General features: G+C 46.4%; 2 protein-coding genes across 3 annotated transcripts in view; one reads left to right on the forward strand and one right to left on the reverse strand.

The window, feature by feature from the left end:
• The window catches only part of Thap4 (THAP domain containing 4), a 49,549-nt gene extending 38,512 nt beyond the window's left edge, over window positions 1-11,037 (reverse strand). Inside the window, exons 1-2 of the mRNA XM_021160212.3 lie at window positions 10,764-11,037; window positions 6,379-7,523 (exon numbers count right to left, since the gene is read on the reverse strand). Coding sequence (XP_021015871.1) covers window positions 6,379-7,523; window positions 10,764-10,840 — 1,222 coding nt within the window. The 5' untranslated portion in view covers window positions 10,841-11,037. The remainder of the gene's footprint in view (window positions 1-6,378; window positions 7,524-10,763) is intronic.
• A 193-nt stretch (window positions 11,038-11,230) lies between these two features.
• Window positions 11,231-19,801, forward strand: part of Atg4b (autophagy related 4B cysteine peptidase) — a 41,243-nt gene continuing 32,672 nt past the window's right edge. For both annotated transcript variants that reach the window (XM_085839689.1, XM_085839692.1), the window contains exon 1: window positions 11,231-11,361. In XM_085839689.1, the coding sequence (XP_085695815.1) occupies window positions 11,352-11,361 (10 nt within the window). In that variant the 5' untranslated portion in view covers window positions 11,231-11,351. The remainder of the gene's footprint in view (window positions 11,362-19,801) is intronic.

Here is a 19,801-nt window from a genome sequence, read left to right on the forward strand (position 1 = left end):
TTGTACAAGCCTGATACAATCCCTGGGACCCATATAGAAATCTGGATTTAGTAATGCCCATCTGTAATCTTAGCATTTCTTTCTTTCTTTTTCTTTTTCTTTTGGTTTTTGGAGACAGGGTTTCTCTGTGTAGCCCTGGCTGTTCTGGAACTCACTCTGTAGACCAGGCTGGCCTCGAACTCAGAAATCCGCCTGCTTCTGTCTCCCAAGTGCTGGGATTAAAGGCATGCGCCACCACTGCCTGGTTTTTTCTTTTTGTTTGGTATTTGGAGACAGGGTCTCATTATAAAGCCTTGGCTAGCCTGGAACTCAGAGATTCACCTGCCTCTACTTGTGGAGAGCTGGGATTACGATCAGTCTGGAGTACGCAGTACAGCAGGTGCAAGAGAGACCTGCCTTAATTACTAGGTAGACAGAGAATGACTCCTACAAGTTGTCTTCTGATTTCCACACATGCACTGTGGCATATGGGTGAGTGCTCTCTCTCTCTCTCTCTCAACATAAAAAACCAACTCTGAAACCCTCCAGATAAGTCAAAGGATGAGTGGTGGCAGTCAGGAAGGACAAGCAGGCAATGACAGAAAACATCACCCTAACAGGCCACAGAAAACCACACACATTCTGGGAACCAACTTGAAGTCAGGGTCTAAGAGGCCAGAGGAACCGTGTCTCAGGAGAATCTGCCACTTCGGGTAAAATTGGCCACAAATAAAAGGACTGGCTAATAAAAAGTAATGAATAAACATATGGACAGCCATCTTCAGTCTTCATTTAAAACTGAAGTGACCAAGGCAATCCTTCTTCCGTGAAGGAATCCACCTGAGTAGAGACCAGCCAGAGCAAGAAACCAACACCAACAGCGGCAAGCTGACAGGCCAGGGGTCCAAGGTTGGAGTCCTCTCAAGAGCTCCTGCTCAGAACCTTCAGACTCACAAGCCGGGCCTTGCATCACTGACAGAGAAGGGACACAGGCAGAGACTACTTGACCCCTGCCCGCCATCCCATTCCCAGGTTGAGATTTCAACTTCATACTTCACTAGGGCCTTGCCTGCAAGGCAAGTGGTTCTCACCACTGGAAAACAGGACTCTCCCTCAGGGCCATGTCCCTTTAGGCTACTGTCCACAGACTCTCCCATCAAGGCTAACTGGCTTTGTTAGAGATCACTGTCCCTGATCTTGCATCACCGCTCACCTTTCCTACACTACCCTCCACTGGGTTCCACCCCTCCACCCTATGACAACCGGACATAGTCACCTTTCCTCACACAGCCCAGAGCCCCTTGCCCTCCTAAGCTCTTCTGGAAAGAGCCAGCTGTGTCCTTCAGCCAGTCCCTCACACTCTCAGATCTCATACCCCAGTTTTAGGATGGGTCCTTTTCAAAGCCCCATGGTGGTACCTGAGTACATCTTATGCCCCACTCCCCCCCAGCAGCCAGTGTCCCAGGTCTTGGCTCCTGTAGGGAAGAGGGACCATTCTCCTCAGTGTCCAGGCCTAGCTCTAGGCTCTGTCTTCTGCCCTGGATAATCTTTTCCTTCTTGGGTTCCAGCCCAGCACCTCTGACTACTGTAGTCCTTCCTCTTTATCTTCTGGTAGCTCTTGGCGCTGTTCCTACGCAGCAGAGGGCAATCTCAACCTCACTGAGTGATGCTGCTGCATAAATCAACCCATCCTTTTCCAACACACCAAGACAGAACAAACAACAACATTCCACATTTGAAATCTGAGCTTTTAGGTCAAAGAACACACAAGACAAGTGTGACAAGATCCACACCAGATGTAAGGGGTGGCGATCTACATACCCAAGGCCAGAAGAACTCTTACTGCTCTGTAAGAAGGGGCAAGTCGTGTATAAGCTAACTAAAGTCTAACTGGCATAAGAGACAGATACAGAATAATTCCTTCAAATCAGACTGGAAAGGTTCTTTTATTTTTTTTCTTTTTTTTTTTTTGAGACAGGTCTCACTATGTAACCCAGTATAGTCTATAACTACGTAGGCCAGGCTGGCCTCGAACTCCTGATCCCTTGCCTCTACCTTTTAAGAGCTAAGATTACACGCATGTGGCACTATAACTAATCCTACATAAATATTCTTCGTATTCATTTGATTTAAAGACTCCTACAGAAGACAACAGCTACTCATTAAATAGGTCAGCATTTCTCTACCTGTGAATTGTAGACATCCTGAGCCAGATGAGTGTTGAGAGGAACTGTCTTATGAATGTCTAGTGTTAGCCAAATTTTTTTTTAGACTTATTTATTTATTATATGTAAGTACACTGTAGCTGTCTTCAGACACTCCAGAAGAGGGCGTCAGATCCCATTACAGATGGTTGTGAGCCACCATGTGGTTGCTGGGATTTGAACTCCGGACCTTCGGAAGAGCAGTCGGGTGCTCTTACCCACTGGGCCATCTCACCAGCCCGGAAAGGTTCTTTTAAATTCAAGGGAAAACAAACAAAAAACAAAACCTGCCAATCACAAACTGGCCCGTTCTCAAAGCTGCACTAGAACATGAACTTCGGGCTGGTGAGATGGCTCAGTGGGTAAGAGCACCCGACTGCTCTTCCGAAGGTCCAAAGTTCAAATCCCAGCAACCACATGGTGGCTCACAACCATCTGTAATGAGATCTGACTTCCTCTTCTGGAGTGTCTGAAGACAGCTACAGTGTACTTATATATAATAAAAATAAATTAAAAAAAAAAAAAGAACATGAACTTCAAAAAACAAATAAAAAAATTATCAGATACCGAGCATGGTGGCACACGCCTTTAACCCCAGTACTCAGGAGGCAGGGCAGGCTCTCTGTTGGAGGCTAGCAAACCTCTATATAACAAGTTACAGAGCAGAGAGAATCTTCTCAAAATCAAACAGAAAGGGCTGGAGATACGGCTGGTTGGTTAGGGGCACTTGCTGCTCTTCAGGATAATGGTTCAAATCCCTATCCAATGCTCTTTTCTGATCCCTGCTGACACCAGCAGACACAGATCCACGAATAAAATAAACTTAGCCAGGTAGTGGTGCATTAAAACCAACAACAAAACATATAAGCCACTAGATATTTCCAAAAATGACAAACTTAGATAGTTACACAGTGGTGAATAAAGTAACCAGTAGAATATAATTTTTAAAACTAAATATATAATGGTTACTTGAAGATGGAAAAAAAACAAGCAATACAAACCAAGACCCTGGACTATCTGACCTAGGGAGGCATTAGCTGATCAGCTATCTACATTCACAGAAAGATGAATGCATATATACACATAGTTCTATTTTGTTTTTTTCCTTTCTGAGACAGGGTCTCCTGTAGCCCTGTATGGTCTTGAAATCTTGAATTTCTTGTTTTTGCATCCTGAAGGCATGTATACCACCACACCCAGGATTAAATGTTTGTTTCTAAAACAAAGTAACAAATTGGGTGTGGTGGCATACTTGCAACACTAAGGCTCTAAGGTCACAGCCAGAGGAGTGCTGAGTTTGAGGTCTCCAAGCCAGATAGAGCTTCAGTGTAAGACCAGCTATAAAACCAGACAGACACATTAACAACAAAAAGGGAAAGGCTAAAAATAAAATTCCCAACTTATTGATAATGATAAATAGGTTAAAGTCCTTTATAAAACAACTTTTAAGTTCAATTAAAATGTATCTATAAAATTAAGAGACATATGAAATTAAGAGGGCAGAAAAGTATTATTCAGGTAGGTTTGGTGGCCCAAGCCTATCTTTCCAGCCAGCACTTGGGAGGGGAAGGGTGAGGCGGGAGGATAGTAGTTCAAGGCCAGACTTGGCTACACTGTCGGCAGGAGGCAGAAGGGAGAGAGGGAGGCAGGAAGGGAGGAGGGAGGAGGGAAGCCTTGAACTTGGAGCAGGGACTAAGTCTTAAGACTCCAGATCCCAGCACTTGGGAGGCAGAGGCAGGCGGATTTCTGAGTTCGAGGTCAGGACAGCCAGAGCTATACAGAGAACCCTGTCTCGAAAAAAAAAAAAAAAATCACAGAGCTAGATCAGAGGTAGGACAGAAAGCTGGAATGAAGCCTGGGCAACACAGTGAGACCTAGGCTCAAAAAATGAGGTCTTTAAATGGGAGAAAGGTTTGCCATGTTAGTGAAATAGACATATCGAACAAGGTTTTCTCCCCCCCACCAAGATTTTTTTTTCTTAAAGATTTATTTTATTATTATATGTAGTACACTGTAGCTCTGTCTTCAGACACACCAGAAGAGGGCATCAGATCTTATTAAGGATGGTTGTGAGCCACCATGTGGTTGCTGGGATTTGAACTCATGACCCTTGGAAGAGCAGTCAGTGCTCTTACCCGCTGAGGCATCTCTCCAGCGCCCCCCCCCCCCCAGATTTTATTTATTTATTTTATATATACAATGAGTACACTTTAGCTATCTTCAGACACACCAGAAGAGGGCGTCAGATCCCATTACAGATGGTTGTGAGCCACCATGTGGTTGCTGGGATTTGAACTCAGGACCTCTGGAAGAGCAGTCAGTGCTCTTAACTGCTGAGCTATCTCTCCAGCCCCCTCAAACAAAGTTTTCAAGTCTAAAGCAAAAGTTGACATATACAGTCAAGTGTGGTGATGCAAGTGTGTAATACTAGTACTTGAGAGGTTGAGGCTGGAGGATAACCACAAGTTCAAGGCTAGCCTGGGCTACATGGTCGGACCCTGTAAAAGTGTAAAAAGACTTAACCAAAACCATTAACTTGACAGACACATAGAAGAAATAGGTACCTCCGGAATTGCAGTAAGAGTGTGCCTCACCTTTCTAGCAATCAGCTGACTGAGTACAAGAAGTTAGGCAACAATCTGCTGACTCATACCAGGGAGATTTCAGTCTCAGCTCAGGAAAAGAACAATGTAACCAGTGAGGGTACAGCACATTTCTGAACCCAAGTCAAAAGTTGAGACACTTATCCACAAGTCTGATGACCCAAGTTCAAACCACCATGCCAGCCACAATGACATCTCAACATTTCAAAAAGCAGGCTTAAAGACAGCCTAGCACTAACCTCATAATAATAGAATCTAAAATAACTCCAAGTTATATGTCCCCTCTACTAACCTATTCCCTTCAGAGCCCATCACCACAATTCAAATAGCTCCAGGAGTAAGAAACCTTCACGGCTGAGTTGACAAAACATTGGTGACCAATATGTGTAGCATACAGCAAGTCCAGAACAGGCCATAGGGAGAATGGCTTCATGTTATGAAACTTTGCAAAAGCCAGAAGTAAAACCAAAGCAAGGAGAAAGTAGCAACATAATAATAATGAAAACTGAAACAGAAACAATATCAATACTGCTGGCTGTTCACAAAGTTCTGTATTAGCAGTCACAGCAACATCAGGGATAAGAATTACAAAAGCACTGGGGCCTAGCAAACACAGAAGTGGATGCTCACAGTCAGCTATTGGATGGATCACAAGGCCCCCAATGGAGGAGCTAGAGAAAGTACCCAAGAAGCTAAAGGAATCTGCAACCCCATAGGTGGAACATTATTATGAACTAACCAGTACCCCAGAGCTCTTGACTCTAGCTGCATTTGTATCAAAAGATGGCCTAGTCGGCCATCACTGGAAAGAGAGGCCCATTGGACTTGCCAACTTTATATGCCCCAGCACAGGGGAATGCCAGGGCCAAGGGGTGGGGGTGGGTGACTGGGGGGGGGGAGTGTATTGGGGACTTTTTGGATAGCATTGGAAATGTAATTGAGGAAAATACCTAATTAAAAAAAAAAAAAAAGAGAAAGGCTCAGGTCTTTACTGGGATTCTGAATACACACACACACACACACACACACACAAAAAGAATTACAAAAGCAGTACACCCAGGTCAGCTTGTGGGAAAAAAAAATCACAGGCTTCACTATCTCCACTGAGGTCCAGGAGACACTGAAATGTTTGCTCTAGCAGCCAGGTCTGTGCGTCACACCCGCACTGACCAATGCGGATTCAGATAAAGTGAATGCAGTCAGAAGAGTGTCCCATATGTGCTGAACACTATCCACACTGTCCTTACTCTAAAGGCACACTTGAAATATATAAAATCATTCTTTTGCTTTTAGAGACATAAGCCTCACCATACAGCCTTGGCTGACCTTGAGCTGTGGACCAGGCTGGCCTAGAACTTACAGATGCACTTGCCTCTGCCTTCTGGGCACTGGGATTAAAGGTATGGGCCGCCACATCTGGCTACCCGCAATGCTAAATCTTCCTGCCCTTCTCTGTGACTAGGTCTGCTGCTGAACAATGACCACTGAGAGCAAGCACAGAAATGTGGAGCCCAGAGAGACCTGACACACAGCAGGAGAACCTCCCCTATTCCGCGTAAGGAAGGCATGGGAGCACTTGGCTAAGTACTGACCGTGGCTGGGGGGCAGCAGGCCACTTAGGTAGGGGAGGTAGGGGAGACTCGCTCTTCTCAGCTCGTCCAGCTTCTCCCGCAGCTTGCGCACCTGGCTGTCAGATCGGCTGACCTTCTGCCGAAGGCTCTTTAGCTCTCCATTCTTCTTCTCGACCTGCTCCCGCAGGCAGCATACCTGGCTCTTGTTCTGCCGAGCGGAGAAGCAGTAGGAGTGCAGGGAGTCGATGAGCTTGCAGGCCCCCGAGGCCGACAGGATGACCTCGTTGATGGACATGGGGCTGGCATCACTATGCTCACTCTGCACAGCTTCTGCTGCTGGCTTAGGGGTTACATCAGTTGGAGGCGCGGAGGGGCTCTGGGAAGCCTTTTGAGGGGTTGCTGTAAGTGAGGAACTTGGGGGACTCTGGGCCACACTATTCCCACTGCACCTTGGCTCCATCTCTCTCTTCAGCCTCTTTCGGTCCATTGGCTCACGAGGGACAGACGGCCTCTCTCGCGTGTGCTTGGAGGAGAAACTATATGAATGAAGTGAGCCAATGAACTTGCAAGCGCCAGATCCCGGAGGTGTGAAGTCGTCCATAGAAATGCCGCTCTTGTCTGCCCCCTCAGCGTCGGCGGCGGAGGAGGAAGAGGCCTTCTGGTGGTCAGCCTCTGTAGCAGACGCTTGTGCCTCTTCCTGGCCTCTGGCCAATGGGGCAGCCGGGTCATCTCCTGGAGTTTTTTCCAGAGACTGACCCTGCTCCTGGCTGACAGCACCTGGGGTGGCCTTGGGGGCTGCATCATCTTGTGGAGAAGCTCGCTTCAACTTTCGGGACTCTGGCTTGGCCATCAAGTTATCACTTGAAGACAGTGAAGATCCTATGGTTCCTTTCCCTGTCTCTGCGCTTGTGTGGCCCCTCATGGCCGCTGTGGTCTTTCTCCTAGCATGGCCATGTCCTCCAGCCCCCCTCTTCTTCTCTGACAGATGGAAAATAGAGGGTACAGCCGTGGGCTTCAGCAGGCGATGCTGGTCCTCCAGTCTTTTGGAGAAGCTGTCTTTGGTAAAATGCTCACTACAGAGGAATGAATACTTAGTCGGGGTCCAATTATCCCTCTGAACAGCTTTTAACCACTGGATCAGTCGTTTGGAGTCCTTTAGGGGAAACCTTCAAGACAAATGACAAAGTACTTAGAAATATTGACATGCTTTCTTCTAAAACTATCATCAATAAAAGCAAATCAAGTATTTCTGCAAAGCTGCCAAACACGTACTGACATTATCTGCTTAGAACCTAATAAGGATTTCAGGACCATCTTATAGGTCCTTTCTGAAATGGAAAGGAAAAGTCCTAATGTATGTATTTTAGGACAAGGAGTTTATAGATAGGGAATAGAGGAGATGTTGGTTGGAGTGATTTTTTTTTTTTGTGCACTGTGTAAAGATTATCTTTGTATTATTAAGATGCTAATTTCTGTGCTGGCAGAGATCAGATTACAGCCCGACTTTGGTATTGTCATTATTATGAAGCATGCCCTGCCTCAGTATTTTGTAAACATGGATCTCCACAGTCTTTTGGTTGGTCAAATAAAGAGGTGAACAACCAATAGATGGGCTGGAGAGTTAAAGCGGGACTTCCGGGGTGAAATACAGAGTCTCAGGCAGGAATGTGAAGTTGAGTCCCTGCCTGACATGGATGAAGGAGCAGATGCTAGGATGAGACTAAGATGGACAGGTAACGTGTCACGTGGCGGGATGTGGGCCAGGCCAGTTGTTGTTGGGTTGGAATAACTGAGAATCTGCCAGATAGAGTGCCCAAAGCTTATAGTAATGAATATAAGTCTCTCTGTATCCTTATTCAGAGCAAGGGTAGGCATAGAAAGTCCATTAGGGTTACAGATATTACTCATAGGTGTGGCAAATGACCCGGCGCACAAAGGATAATCAGAGACAGCAGATAGGATCCAGACAACAAGAAATAGCTTTCACTCTGGGCAGTGGTGGCGCATGCCTTTGATCCCAGCATTTGGGAGGCAGATTTCTGAGTTCAAGGCCAGCCTGGTCTACAGAGTGAGTTCCAGGACAGTCAGGGCTGTCCAGAGAAACCCTGTCAAAAAAACAAAAAACCAAACCTTTCATCAGTGGACCACTGACCAAATCATCTGGTACCTGAAAAGTATGTTTCTGGGTGTTAGAACCCTAATGAGAAGCCAGGCAAGAGAGCTGGGAGCAAGAGACCAGGAGGCCCAGCTAAATACCAACCACAGCTGAGCTCAAGTAGCTAAGAGTATAGGAATGAGCTTTAGCATAATGACCCAAAAGCTCTAGCCAGGCCTAATGGTGCACAACCGTGACATCGGTTCCTCTGAGGTAGGAGGATCCTATGGCTAACATCTGCCTAGTTATAGAGTGAGTCCAAGGCCTATCTGGCAGAGTTCAGTGTCATCCTTCGCTACACATAAGGCCAGTCTCTGCTGAGATTTTTGCCTCAAAGCAAGACAAACAAAAGAAAAGAACAGAAAAAAGAGCAGGGAGCATAGCTTCCTGGTAAGAGTGCTTTGTATGTCTCGCCTAGGTATTTCTCTTAGTAGGCAGCAAAACTTCCTTTAGGAGCCTGGGTAAACCTTTGGGAAGTTATGCTGAATGTGCCAGTCATAGGTTAGGGTGGTAGTGTAAACCTTTAATCCTAGCAGTTGGGAGGCACAGGCAGGAGAGTTCAAGGCCAGCCTGGTCTACAAATGAGTTCCAGAACAGTCAGGGCTGTGGAAAAAGGGACACTGACTCAAAAGAAAAACAAACAAACAAAAAAACAATCCAAGGCCAGGTGGTGGTGGCCCACCCCTTTCATTCCAGCACTTGGAAGGTAGAGGCAGGCAGATTTCTGAAAAGACCAAAACAAACAAACAAACAAACAAACAAACAAAAAACCCAGTTGTTCCTGGTGGCTCATGCCTGTATTTCCAGAGCTTGGGAGGCAGAGGAAGACATCTACAAGACCAGCAGACTAAAACAATGCGATGTAGGCCAATAAGGCAATTCAATGAGACATTGTCTCAAAACACACACACATAGACATGCGCCTGTGCACACACACCAAAACACCCCAAAGACAAAAATGGTAAATTTTATGTAGTATTTTATGTCGTAAGAGGAAAACGGGAAAAAAAATTAGATGTTCAATAACATGCTTAGTAATTTCTTCCTTCATCTAATGAAGCTATTTAATGGTCACTTAGGCAAGATCTGTGAGACCAAACTGACTACACATGGTAGGCTTTCTCAGGTGCTAAGAGCTCCACCTGAGCTTTTCCAGTCTCGAGGAACTTGCTGTGGACCAAGACTGGCCCTAATAGGATGGTTCTGGACGTTGTAAGCAATGTGATCTTCTAACCTTTATCAGTGTTTTGTGAGCTAGATTTCTGGAGTTTCCCCGCCCCAATTTGGGCACTGTCTACCCACATACCATGTCAGAACATGGGGAGGCCAACATCAGTCCTTGCAACACTGTCTCATTTTCAAAAACTGTTAACAAAACTTCTTCTGGGGTATGTTCTAAGTGGGATTGTTATGGAAACATTCTGGTTGACTTGTAAGATTGTTTAACGTTACTAGGTTTTGTTTTAAACCAGGTCGTAAGGACTGGAGACTTAATGTAACCCTGTGAACTTTCAACAGACACGTGCCATTCCCACCTTTAAATTTTAACACCAAGTACTAAGAGGTGGCAGGATGTGCGAAGTGACTTCCAAGGCAGAGTCCCTTCGCTCGCTGTTCACTCCTGTTGGAAATCACAGGAGAGGACCAACTGAGGGAGTCTCGAAAGCCTTTGGAAGGCGCGGCCCGCACAAGGGCCACCCGAGAAGCCCCTGGAAAGCCCTTTCCACGGTCATCCCCCGGGCCTCTGCCAGAGTGCAGGATGCGGGAGGTGATCGGTGCCAGTGCCTGGGCCGTAGGACCCCATAGGAAAGCGATGAGGGATATGGATGCAGGAAGTAGAGCTGCGTGCGCCGGGCCGCACTCCTGCCACACACCTCCAGGCGGGCTTGCCCCGCCGAGGCAAGAGTGGAGAACTGCCCGAAAGCAAAGAGCAGGATTAACCCGAGAAGGCGCCCTTGCAGAATACTCCTGAAATTGGCAGGGCCAGCCCAAATCAGTGCGACGCCCGTTGGTGGAGGTGGCGGAGGGGGCCTCCGGCCGCTCTGCCCGAGGCATGGCCGTGCTGGTCCCCAAAGCCGGCAGTCCAAGCCAAGGTCATAAAGCTCCACGACCCGTCCACCTCCCACAGTTACCCTCGGCTAGCTGGCCCCCCACTCCCGGTTCCCGGAGCTCGGCCCGCCGCGCGGCCTCAGTTTCCCCGCGGGGCCCGGCCAGGGCGGGGGCGTGGCGGACCCGGAGGCGGGCCGCGTACCTGTGGAAGGAGACAGCGCGTTTTTCGCCCTTGCCCTGCCTGTTGGAACAGTTCACGGCCGCGCAGCAGATCACCATTGCGGGCCTCGGTCGTGAGCGCCGCCAGGCTCCGATCCTTGCCGCCCGCCCGCTGGCCCGACCCGCCCCGAGGGAGCGCGGCGACACAGCTCGGGACGTGGGCCGCGGCCGAGCCGTACGGCAAGATGGCTGCGCGCTGCCGCCCGCACCACGCTGCGCTCCGGCTGCCCAGCCACGGCGCCGGCGTCGCGGCCGCAGCGGGCGGTGAGTCCGTACCGAGACATGCGCGGGTGGCTGTCTGTACGGAAAGATGGCGGCGCCGGAGGAGCGCAGCTCGGGCCAGCTCCCGGGTGCTCCGAAGCGGCGGCGCGGGCCGGGGGCGGGGCGGCCGCGTCCGGTTAGGAACCACACGCGCCGAGGCCCCACCCCCCGCGTGCCCACCGCCGTACGGCGAGATGGCGACGCCCGCGCTTCCGCTGCGCCGCGCTTGGCTGCCGCGGCTTCCCGTCGCCGTGTCGCGCAGTAGTCCGTCGGAGCGACGGCACGGTCAGTCGGCAGCCGGACAGGGAAGATGGACGCAGGTAAGGAGGGCGGGCGCCTGCCCTGTCGCGGGCGGGCTCCCGTGGCCGCCCGCTGGAGCGGAGGCCGGTGTGTTGGGCAGGGCCGGCCGCGCCTCCCCGCAGCGCTCCGTACCGGGTTCGCGGGGCCACTCGTCAGCGCCTCGGCCTCCGGCGCCCGGCCGCGGCCCTCGGGGAGCGTCCCAGCCTGTGGGCTCACGGCTGCCGGCGTGAGGGCAGGGAGTCTGAGGGACGCATCAGGACGCGGGCACCCTGGTGCCCGGGGAGGACCCGTGCGCCGCGGGGCTGGGCCTTGCGGTGTCCATTGAAGAGCCGACCTCTTTAACTTCTGTCAAGTTGTTGGCCGCTGGTCCAGCTACCACAACATGCACATCTTTTGTCTTTGAAGTTCAATAACCTGTGTAGGTGAGCCCCGCTCCTGTTCTGACAGCGGATGTCACATGCTACTTGGACTTCTTGGGGTCCTAATATTGGGTTAAGTGTGGGTGGGTTTTGTTTGTTTGTTTGTTTAGTTTTTTTTTTTTTAACTGACTCTTGCTTCCGAAGCTGGAGAGTGCGGTTCTATGTTTATGTTGGCCAGATGTCTTGGAGATGCAAATCTATCAAATAAGTTGTTTGCTAATAGCCCTAAAAATACCCACCCCACCCCACTCCACCCACCCCACCCCCAACAGAGGTTCTCTCATTCCCTCAGCAGCGTTAGCGTTTTTTTTTGTTGTTGTTGTTGTTGTTGGTTTTTTTTTTTGGTTTTCTTTTTCTTTTTTTTTTTTTCCTTTTTCTTTTTTCCTTTTTTTAATTTAAGAGCGACCTGCCTTCAAGAATCCACTCCTTTGTGAAGGAGTCCGGCTACCTGATTTCGTTGTACTTTTCTTGAATGGCGTTGCTTTTGATGGTTTTCTTCTGACAGCTGTGTTATAGAAGTAGTCGGCTCTTACTTGGGAGTAATGCCTACAGTTAATACACATTTCAGTAGTTTATGGCATCCATAGCTGGAGGAAGCAGGAACCTTGACTCGCCAAGATGCATAAGCCAGGTGTATATTTTTTGAAGATAATTTTTTTTTTTTTTTTTAGAATGAATAACTGAAGCTGTCACACCACAGTGCTTCCTGGAGGTGTGGAATGGGATAATACATTGAATTACTTAATTATCTTCTCCCCCACTTTTTTTTTTTTTTTAAAGACAAGGGCCTCACTGTTTAGTCTTGTCTGATATGTCGACCCAAGACTCACAGAAATATATCTGCTTGCTTATACATCCCCAGTGCTGCAATTAATTAAGTGGGTGTTTAATGCTGCTGTGAGATCAAACTCAAAAGACATCTGTGTTTGAAGACTTGTGTTAATGCTGATAAAACACTTTTTTTTTTTTTATACAGTATGATGGTGCAATTTTTCTCCTGATATAATTCTGGATGGCCTTTTATGATCTACCCTCTGATCTCCCACCACCCTTGTAATGTTGCTTCTGGTTGTTCTTATAATTGTGTATGCTGTGTTTGTGTTTCTCTCTCTCTCTCTCTCTCTCTCTCTCTCAGCAGTATCTCTCCACAAAACCCTCACTGTTCTAGAACTCAGGATGTAGATCAGGCTGGCCTTGAAGTGCTGGAGTGCTGGGCTTAAAAAGTGTGAGCCATACTGCCCCACCTACCTTGATCTTTTTATAAACTACATTTGTTATTGGGTATCAGGAGTTTCAATCTAGACATTGGACTAGAAAAATGGACAAAGGAAAAGAAATGCTGTCTGAGGCCTCTGACATTCTCTACAGAAGACCAGAAGTATATAGGCCTGAATGGTGCTTATGTGGGAGAGTGATGTGGGCTAGGTTATAGGTGACTGGAACTGTAGCAGGATGGGCAAAAAAATCTCACTTTGGAAGCATATTTGAAATTTTTTTAGGTAATTCATTATTTTCCCCTTCCCCCCTCCCCTCCATCCCGTCTTAAGTACACCTTCCCCTTGCTCTCTGAAAGTACATTCTTGTCGAGACTAAACCAAAAACAAAGTGGCATGGAGGTTCATGGCCCGGGAGTTCAGTGAGCTGGAGGACTGGAGAGATGGTTCAGTGGTTAGAGAACTAACTTACTGGTCTTCTAGAAGACCAGTTCAGTTCCTAGTACCTATGTTAGGTAGCCCACAATCCCCGGGGCTCTAGTCCAGGGGACCCAGTGCCTAGGGCACCACACTCACATGCACATGCCCACATGCAGACAGTGCCTACACTGTTTAGGTTCAGTCGTGAATCCTTGCTGGGTCACTGTGAGGACTCACAAGTTTATTCTGAGTACGACTCCTTGGGAGGTTTTGAGATGAGTATATGAAATTTAACAGACTTGCTCTGGGATTTTTAAAAAAAAACCAACATTTTTCTTATATAATTTGTATTTATCTTTTGAGATTAAAATATAATCACATCATTTTTCCCTTTCCCCTTTCTTCTTCCAGCCCCTCCCATACATTTCCTCCTTGCACTGTGTGTGCGTGTGCCTGTATTCCTTAGTATATAAATAAAACCTGCTTAGTCTGTATATTGTTATTTGCTTGTTTGATACTGGGGAGGCTCTTCAAAGGAAGACTTTCTCCTCCTGCCCTCACCTTTCCTTGGTTGACTGTAGTTCTTTTTCTGGGGTTGGGGCCTCATGAGAGTTCCCCTTCCATGTTAGCATACCTGTTGGTGTTGACCTTGTTCAGGTCTATTTAGCAGCTATGATAATTGGATTCTGGGTAGCTTCTCTGATATTCTGAGAGATGTGATCTCTCAGCAAACTTCCCATTCTCCTGACTTAAGGGTTTTTGGCCCTGCCTTCCCCCATAGTCCCTGAGCTTCATTGCAGGATTTGTGTTGAAGATTTAACAGCTGGGGATGGGCACCACATGGTCACTTGTTCTCTGCATTTTGGCCAGTTTGTTCTTTTGTAACGGTTTCCATGTGTTGCAAAGAGAGGTTCCCTTGTTGAGGGCTGAGATCTACACTTAATGTGGATATATGGGGAAATACTTGGACTGTAGTTAGGAATTATGCTGGTGTAGTAAAGTAACAATTGTAGGTTCTCCAGGACCCATGGTGTTAGCTCCAGCCAGGTAGATGGATGGCTAGGTTTCCAGTCCCAGGCATGAGTTCCCTCTTACTGAGCAGGTGTGTGCGTGTGTGTGTGTGTGTGAGAGAGAGAGAGAGTGTGTGTGTGTGAATATGTGTGTGTGTGTGAATATGTGTGTGTGTGTGTGAGTGTGTGTGTGGTAGTGCACATGCACACATGTAGTAACAAAAGAGTGGAAGTCAGAGGATAAAGTTCTCTTTCTACCATGTGGGATTGAGCTCAGGTATCAGGCAAGAGCTTAACCATCTCGCTGGCCTTGTACTGTCTTTTTTGTTGAGAGTGCACTGAAGAGGGTTGAAGCCTGAAGAAACATAAGGTAAGAGCCCTGCTTCAATAAGACATGTAGAGAGATGCTGTAAACTTGGAGATAATAGATTCTAGATGGGTGATGAAGGTCAAGGCACCAGATTTTATTTGCTAGCTGGAAGTTAAGAGGAGTGGGATGGCACTGGGTTTTACTGTACATGGTAAGGAAATTGGATGAGGGCAGGCATGCTTGGTAGAGACTTGGTTTTGGTTTTGTTGAGTGTGAGGTGTGTAGCTGGTCTTTGCTATTTTGCGGGTTCATCTCTTTCACCCTTCTCCACCTCTTTTCTTCCACCCTTTCAATCTCCTAATACTATATATGAGAGGGAAAAGGATAAGGGGGAAGGAAAGAGCTCCCTGAATAAAGTCAGGGGGCAGAAAAGTGGCACCGATATCATTAGACTGCTTCCTGCTGAGTGGGAGTTCTTTGGGGCGAGTTTGATCTTTACCATCAGGATATCTAATTTCTTGTTTCTTCTTTGACTACTTAGCAAACTTAGACCAACAACAACAACCAGCAACCCACCATACCTCTCTGGGGCCCTAGCATTTATCTACCCTCTGAAAAGTTCCTAGAATTCCAAATGTCACACAGTTGTAGAAATTATCTGCAGTGGCAAAACTGTGCTCCTGCGAGGAGAGCATGAGGCAAATCATAGTCAACTACTATGAACAGTCTAAAGCAGCCTCATATTCCACACCTTGGATTAACGAAAATATATTCTTATGATAGTTATGTGGGTTTTTTTTTTTGTTTTGTTTTTGTTTTTTAAAGAAACCAAAGTTCTCACTACAGAAGTCCTTGTTAGGTGACCAAGTAGCGTTGTTAAGGTGCCATTGGTTACATAGTCTTGGAGCTAAAGGAAAAAGAAAGCTGAAGCAGAAAGCTGTTAACAGCTAAAATTGTCCAGGGTCTGCATGTAAATAGGGAATGAGAGAGGCCAGGAGGGAGCCCAAGGTTTCCAGTATAGGGAAGTGGAAGGCCCAAGTGGCTTGGTTCTCCTCTCCACCTATATCCCAGCACTGTGTATGTAAACATGCTCCTGGTTCAAAGAAGTGTTGGTGATAAGGGGAATGATTGGTCAGTCAGTAGAGTACTTACTGAACAAGCACACGAGTCTGAGTTTGGATCCTTAGCATCTCATAAAAGTGAAGTGCAGTGGTCACTGGTCTCTATACACATGTATATTCAGTCTGTGGAATTTAAATGAATGACTTAGCTATTCCTCTACCACAGGATGAAATACCTAATGCAAATTCAGTATCCAAAATGCTCAGTAATTGCCAATCTGATGCTAGGTATGGAAAAACTATCTGAGCTCATGTCAAAAGTCTCACACTGGGGATGTAACTCAGTGGTAGAGTACTTTCCTAGCATGTCCAAGGCCTTGAGTTCCATCCCCCTCAAAAAGGGGAGAGGGAGGCGGTGGGGGTGTAGCTTAGTTGGTAGAGTGTTTGCCTACTATTCACAAAGTCTTTGGTTAATCCCTAGCATTCAGTGCACTTTCCCAGAGATGCTGTCAGGCAGAGAAGTTCAAGGTCATCCTTGATTTCCTCTGGAGTTCTAGACCAACCTGAAACGCACAAAACCCTGTCTACAAACATGAAAATCATGAAATGCCCCAAAATCTTTGTGCCAGGTATAGTAGTGTGTACCTGTAAACTCAGTACTTAAAAAGTCGAGGCAGAGCCGGGCGTGGTGGCGCACGCCTTTAATCCCAGCACTCGGGAGGCAGAGGCAGGCGGATTTCTGAGTTCGAGGCCAGCCTGGTCTACAAAGTGAGTTCCAGGACAGCCAGGGCTACACAGAGAAACCCTGTCTCAAAAAAAAAAAAAAAAAAAAAAAAAAAAAAAAGTCGAGACAGGAATTTGAGATTAGCCTGGAGTCTTCTGAGATCCTATCTTAAAAACTGGATATGGTGACTCATGCCTATAATCCCACAACTGAGGAGGCCTAGACAAGAGATTCTCACAAGTTTGAGGCCAGCCTGCATTACTTAGTTCCAGGTTAGTTTGAGTTACAGTATGAGAACTTGTCTCAGCAAAACAAAGCCCATGGCTTATCTAGTGGCCCAAGCCTATAATCCTAACTTCTTAGGGGACTAAGGCTGTCGCAACCCACCAGTTTCCTAATAGTCATAGAGAGACATATTTATTTAGTAAGTTTAGGCCTTAGCTGGCTACCTCTCAGCTAGCTTTTCTCACTTAAATTATCCCATTTATTCTAATCTACATTTTCCCACATGACCCATTACTTCTCTCTGTTCCTCCCTCCTTGAATCAATGATGCCTGATTCTTTCCCTGAGTTCCTATCTCTGCATGGAAGACCTGACAATCCTCTCCTGCTCAGCTACTGGCCATTCAGCTCTTTATTAAACCAACCAGAAAATGCTTAGGCAGGTGAGGAAGGACAGAGACGCAGCTTCACAAGTGTATGAAAAGATTATCCCAATACAGGAGGATCACAAATTCAAGTCCATCTTGGGCTGCAAAGTGTTTAAGACTAGCTTGTTGTGCTGGGGGGGGAGGGGGTGGCACACGCCTTTAATCCCAGCACTTGGGAGGCAGAGGCAGGTGGATTTCTGAGTTCAAGGCCAGCCTGGTCTACAAAGTGAGTTCCAGGGCAGCCAGGGCTATACAGGGAAACCCTATCTCGAACCCCAACCCCCCGCAAAAAAAGAGTAGCTTGTTGTATATATATTTATTTATATACATATTTTTATTGGATATTTTCTTTTTTTTCTTTTTTTAAAGATTTATTTATTTATTATATGTAAGTATACTGTAGCTGTCCTCGGATACTCCAGAAGAGGGCATCAGATTTCCTTAAGGATGGTTGTGAGCCACCATGTGGTTGCTGGGATTTGAGCTCAGAACCTTCAGAAGAGCAGTCGGTGCTCTTAACTACTGAGCCATCTCACCAACCCCTGGATATTTTCTTTATTTACATTTCAAGTGTTATCCCCTTACCTGGTTCTCCCCACTCCCCCACTTCCATGAGGGTGTTCCTCCACCCACCCACCCACTCCCTTCTTCCCGCCCTTGATGCTCCTACACAGGGGCATCTATCCAGCCTTGGTAGGACCAAAGGCCTATCCTCCCATTGATGCCTTACAAGGCTGTCCTCTGCTACATATGCAGCTGGAGCCATGTGTACTTATTGGTGTATCATATTTATTAACGCTATTCTTATTTTGACCTGGTCAGCCTCCCAATAATTGAGTCAGAATCCTATGGATTTATTTAATTTTTTAGCATAAATACTGGGCGATTACCCCTAAACTATTCCTCTATGCTAGACTGGCTATTTCCTAGCTGAGTTCCCCAAGTTACTTGTTCACCCGGTTTTTATGCTCCATCTATCTATCCTGAGGGTCCACTTCTCTTGGTCTTGTGCCCCTAGTCCATCCCATCCCTCCCGCTTTCCCATCTCTCCCTCCCTCCCTCCAACCCCTAGTCTGATAACTGAAACCTCACTGACCTCTATTTTCTCCAGTAAGTGGCTGTCAGCCACTGTTATTTAACCAGTCAGAGAAGATTGGTGAGCAGAATTTATATAACATCTTTGGTATCCCTGAGAATGTGTGCCTTGGGACTTTGGGGCCAGTGGTTAGCATCTGACTTCATAGCAGCATCAGACCAACTCTAGCTAGCATGAGCTAACCTTTTTCTTCCAAAATAAAGAATAAGAGTTAGAGATGTACCTCAGTGATAGAATGTCTACTTAGCATGTATGAGGCACCAGATTCAATTTCCAGTACTGTAAAAACAGCAGGAAAAAGCCAGATTTATTTTAAACCACCATCATATTAAAAGAATTTTATGAAATTACTTTCAGGGGCTGGAGAGATGGCTTAGCAGTTAAGAGAACTTGATGTCAGTTCCCAGCACCCAGCCTTCTGTCATGCAAGCTCCAGATCTCATGCCTTCTTCTGGCTTCTGCAGGCATGACACGTGTGCATGCATGTGTACACACACACACACACTTTTTAAAAATTATCTCCTGGCTGTGTATGAAGTGTATAGATGAAACCTAAATAAGTTTCATAATTTTATTTGGGTCATAGTGCATTTTCTAATGAGATCTTGTTATGTATATGCAAATATCCCAAATTTAAAATACTTCGGTTCCAGTTAATGGAGGCTAACTTTGAACTTATCCTTCTGTCAAATTACCACAGGGATTATAAATGGTTCACCCATAAACCCAGTCAATGTGGCATTAGAGAACTGAAGGCTTTCTGTAAACTATGTAAACATTCTCCTAACTGAGCTATGTCTCCAGCTTCCTAGCACTGGACTTTGATGTAGACATTCTGTCTAGTGTGTATACTAAGGTGGAGTTTTCTAGCTTTGTGGCAGCTAAAAATTTTTAATTTTTTTTACATGAAAACTATTATCTTTTTTGCAATAATCTGAACCCTATGGAATTTTTTTAAAAAATTATTTGTATGAGTAAGCTGTAGCTGTCTTCACACACATCATAAGGTGGCATCAGATCCCATTATAGATCGTTGTGAGCCACCATGTGGTTGCTGGGACTTGAACTCGAGTTCTGGAAGAACAGTCAATGCTCTTAACCATCTTAAGCTATCTCTCCAGCCCTGAAAACCATTATCTTAGTCCTAAGAATTTTTCAAAGGAAAGAAAGACTCCTAGTAGGGACTTGCTGTATATCCCAGGCTAGCCTCAAACTCCTCCTCCTCCTTCAGACTTCCAAGTGCTGGAAGTAAAATGTAAGGATAAGATAGATTGCTGTAATCTTTAAAACAGATTTACTGGCTGCATGGTTTTGTGGTTCTTCCTGCTTGAATAATAGTGTAATTTGTGGTTAAGTAAAAAGGTTAGTTCCATTTACTGAGTATAATTCCCTATTTTTCTGACTGTCGGATAAACTATTAAATCATAGTACTAAACTGTCATATTATTAAAAAAACTTCATTTTTTTCTTGCAGTTGTGATCATAGAAGTCCCAGTAAGAGGGTATGGAAGTCAGACACCTAGGGTGCTTGCTTGACCAAATAAGAGTTCTCTCA

Source organism: Mus caroli, unplaced genomic scaffold (assembly GCF_978045245.1).
Source record: "Mus caroli unplaced genomic scaffold, Mus_caroli_1 scaffold_1, whole genome shotgun sequence".
Lineage (NCBI taxonomy): Eukaryota > Metazoa > Chordata > Mammalia > Rodentia > Muridae > Mus > Mus caroli.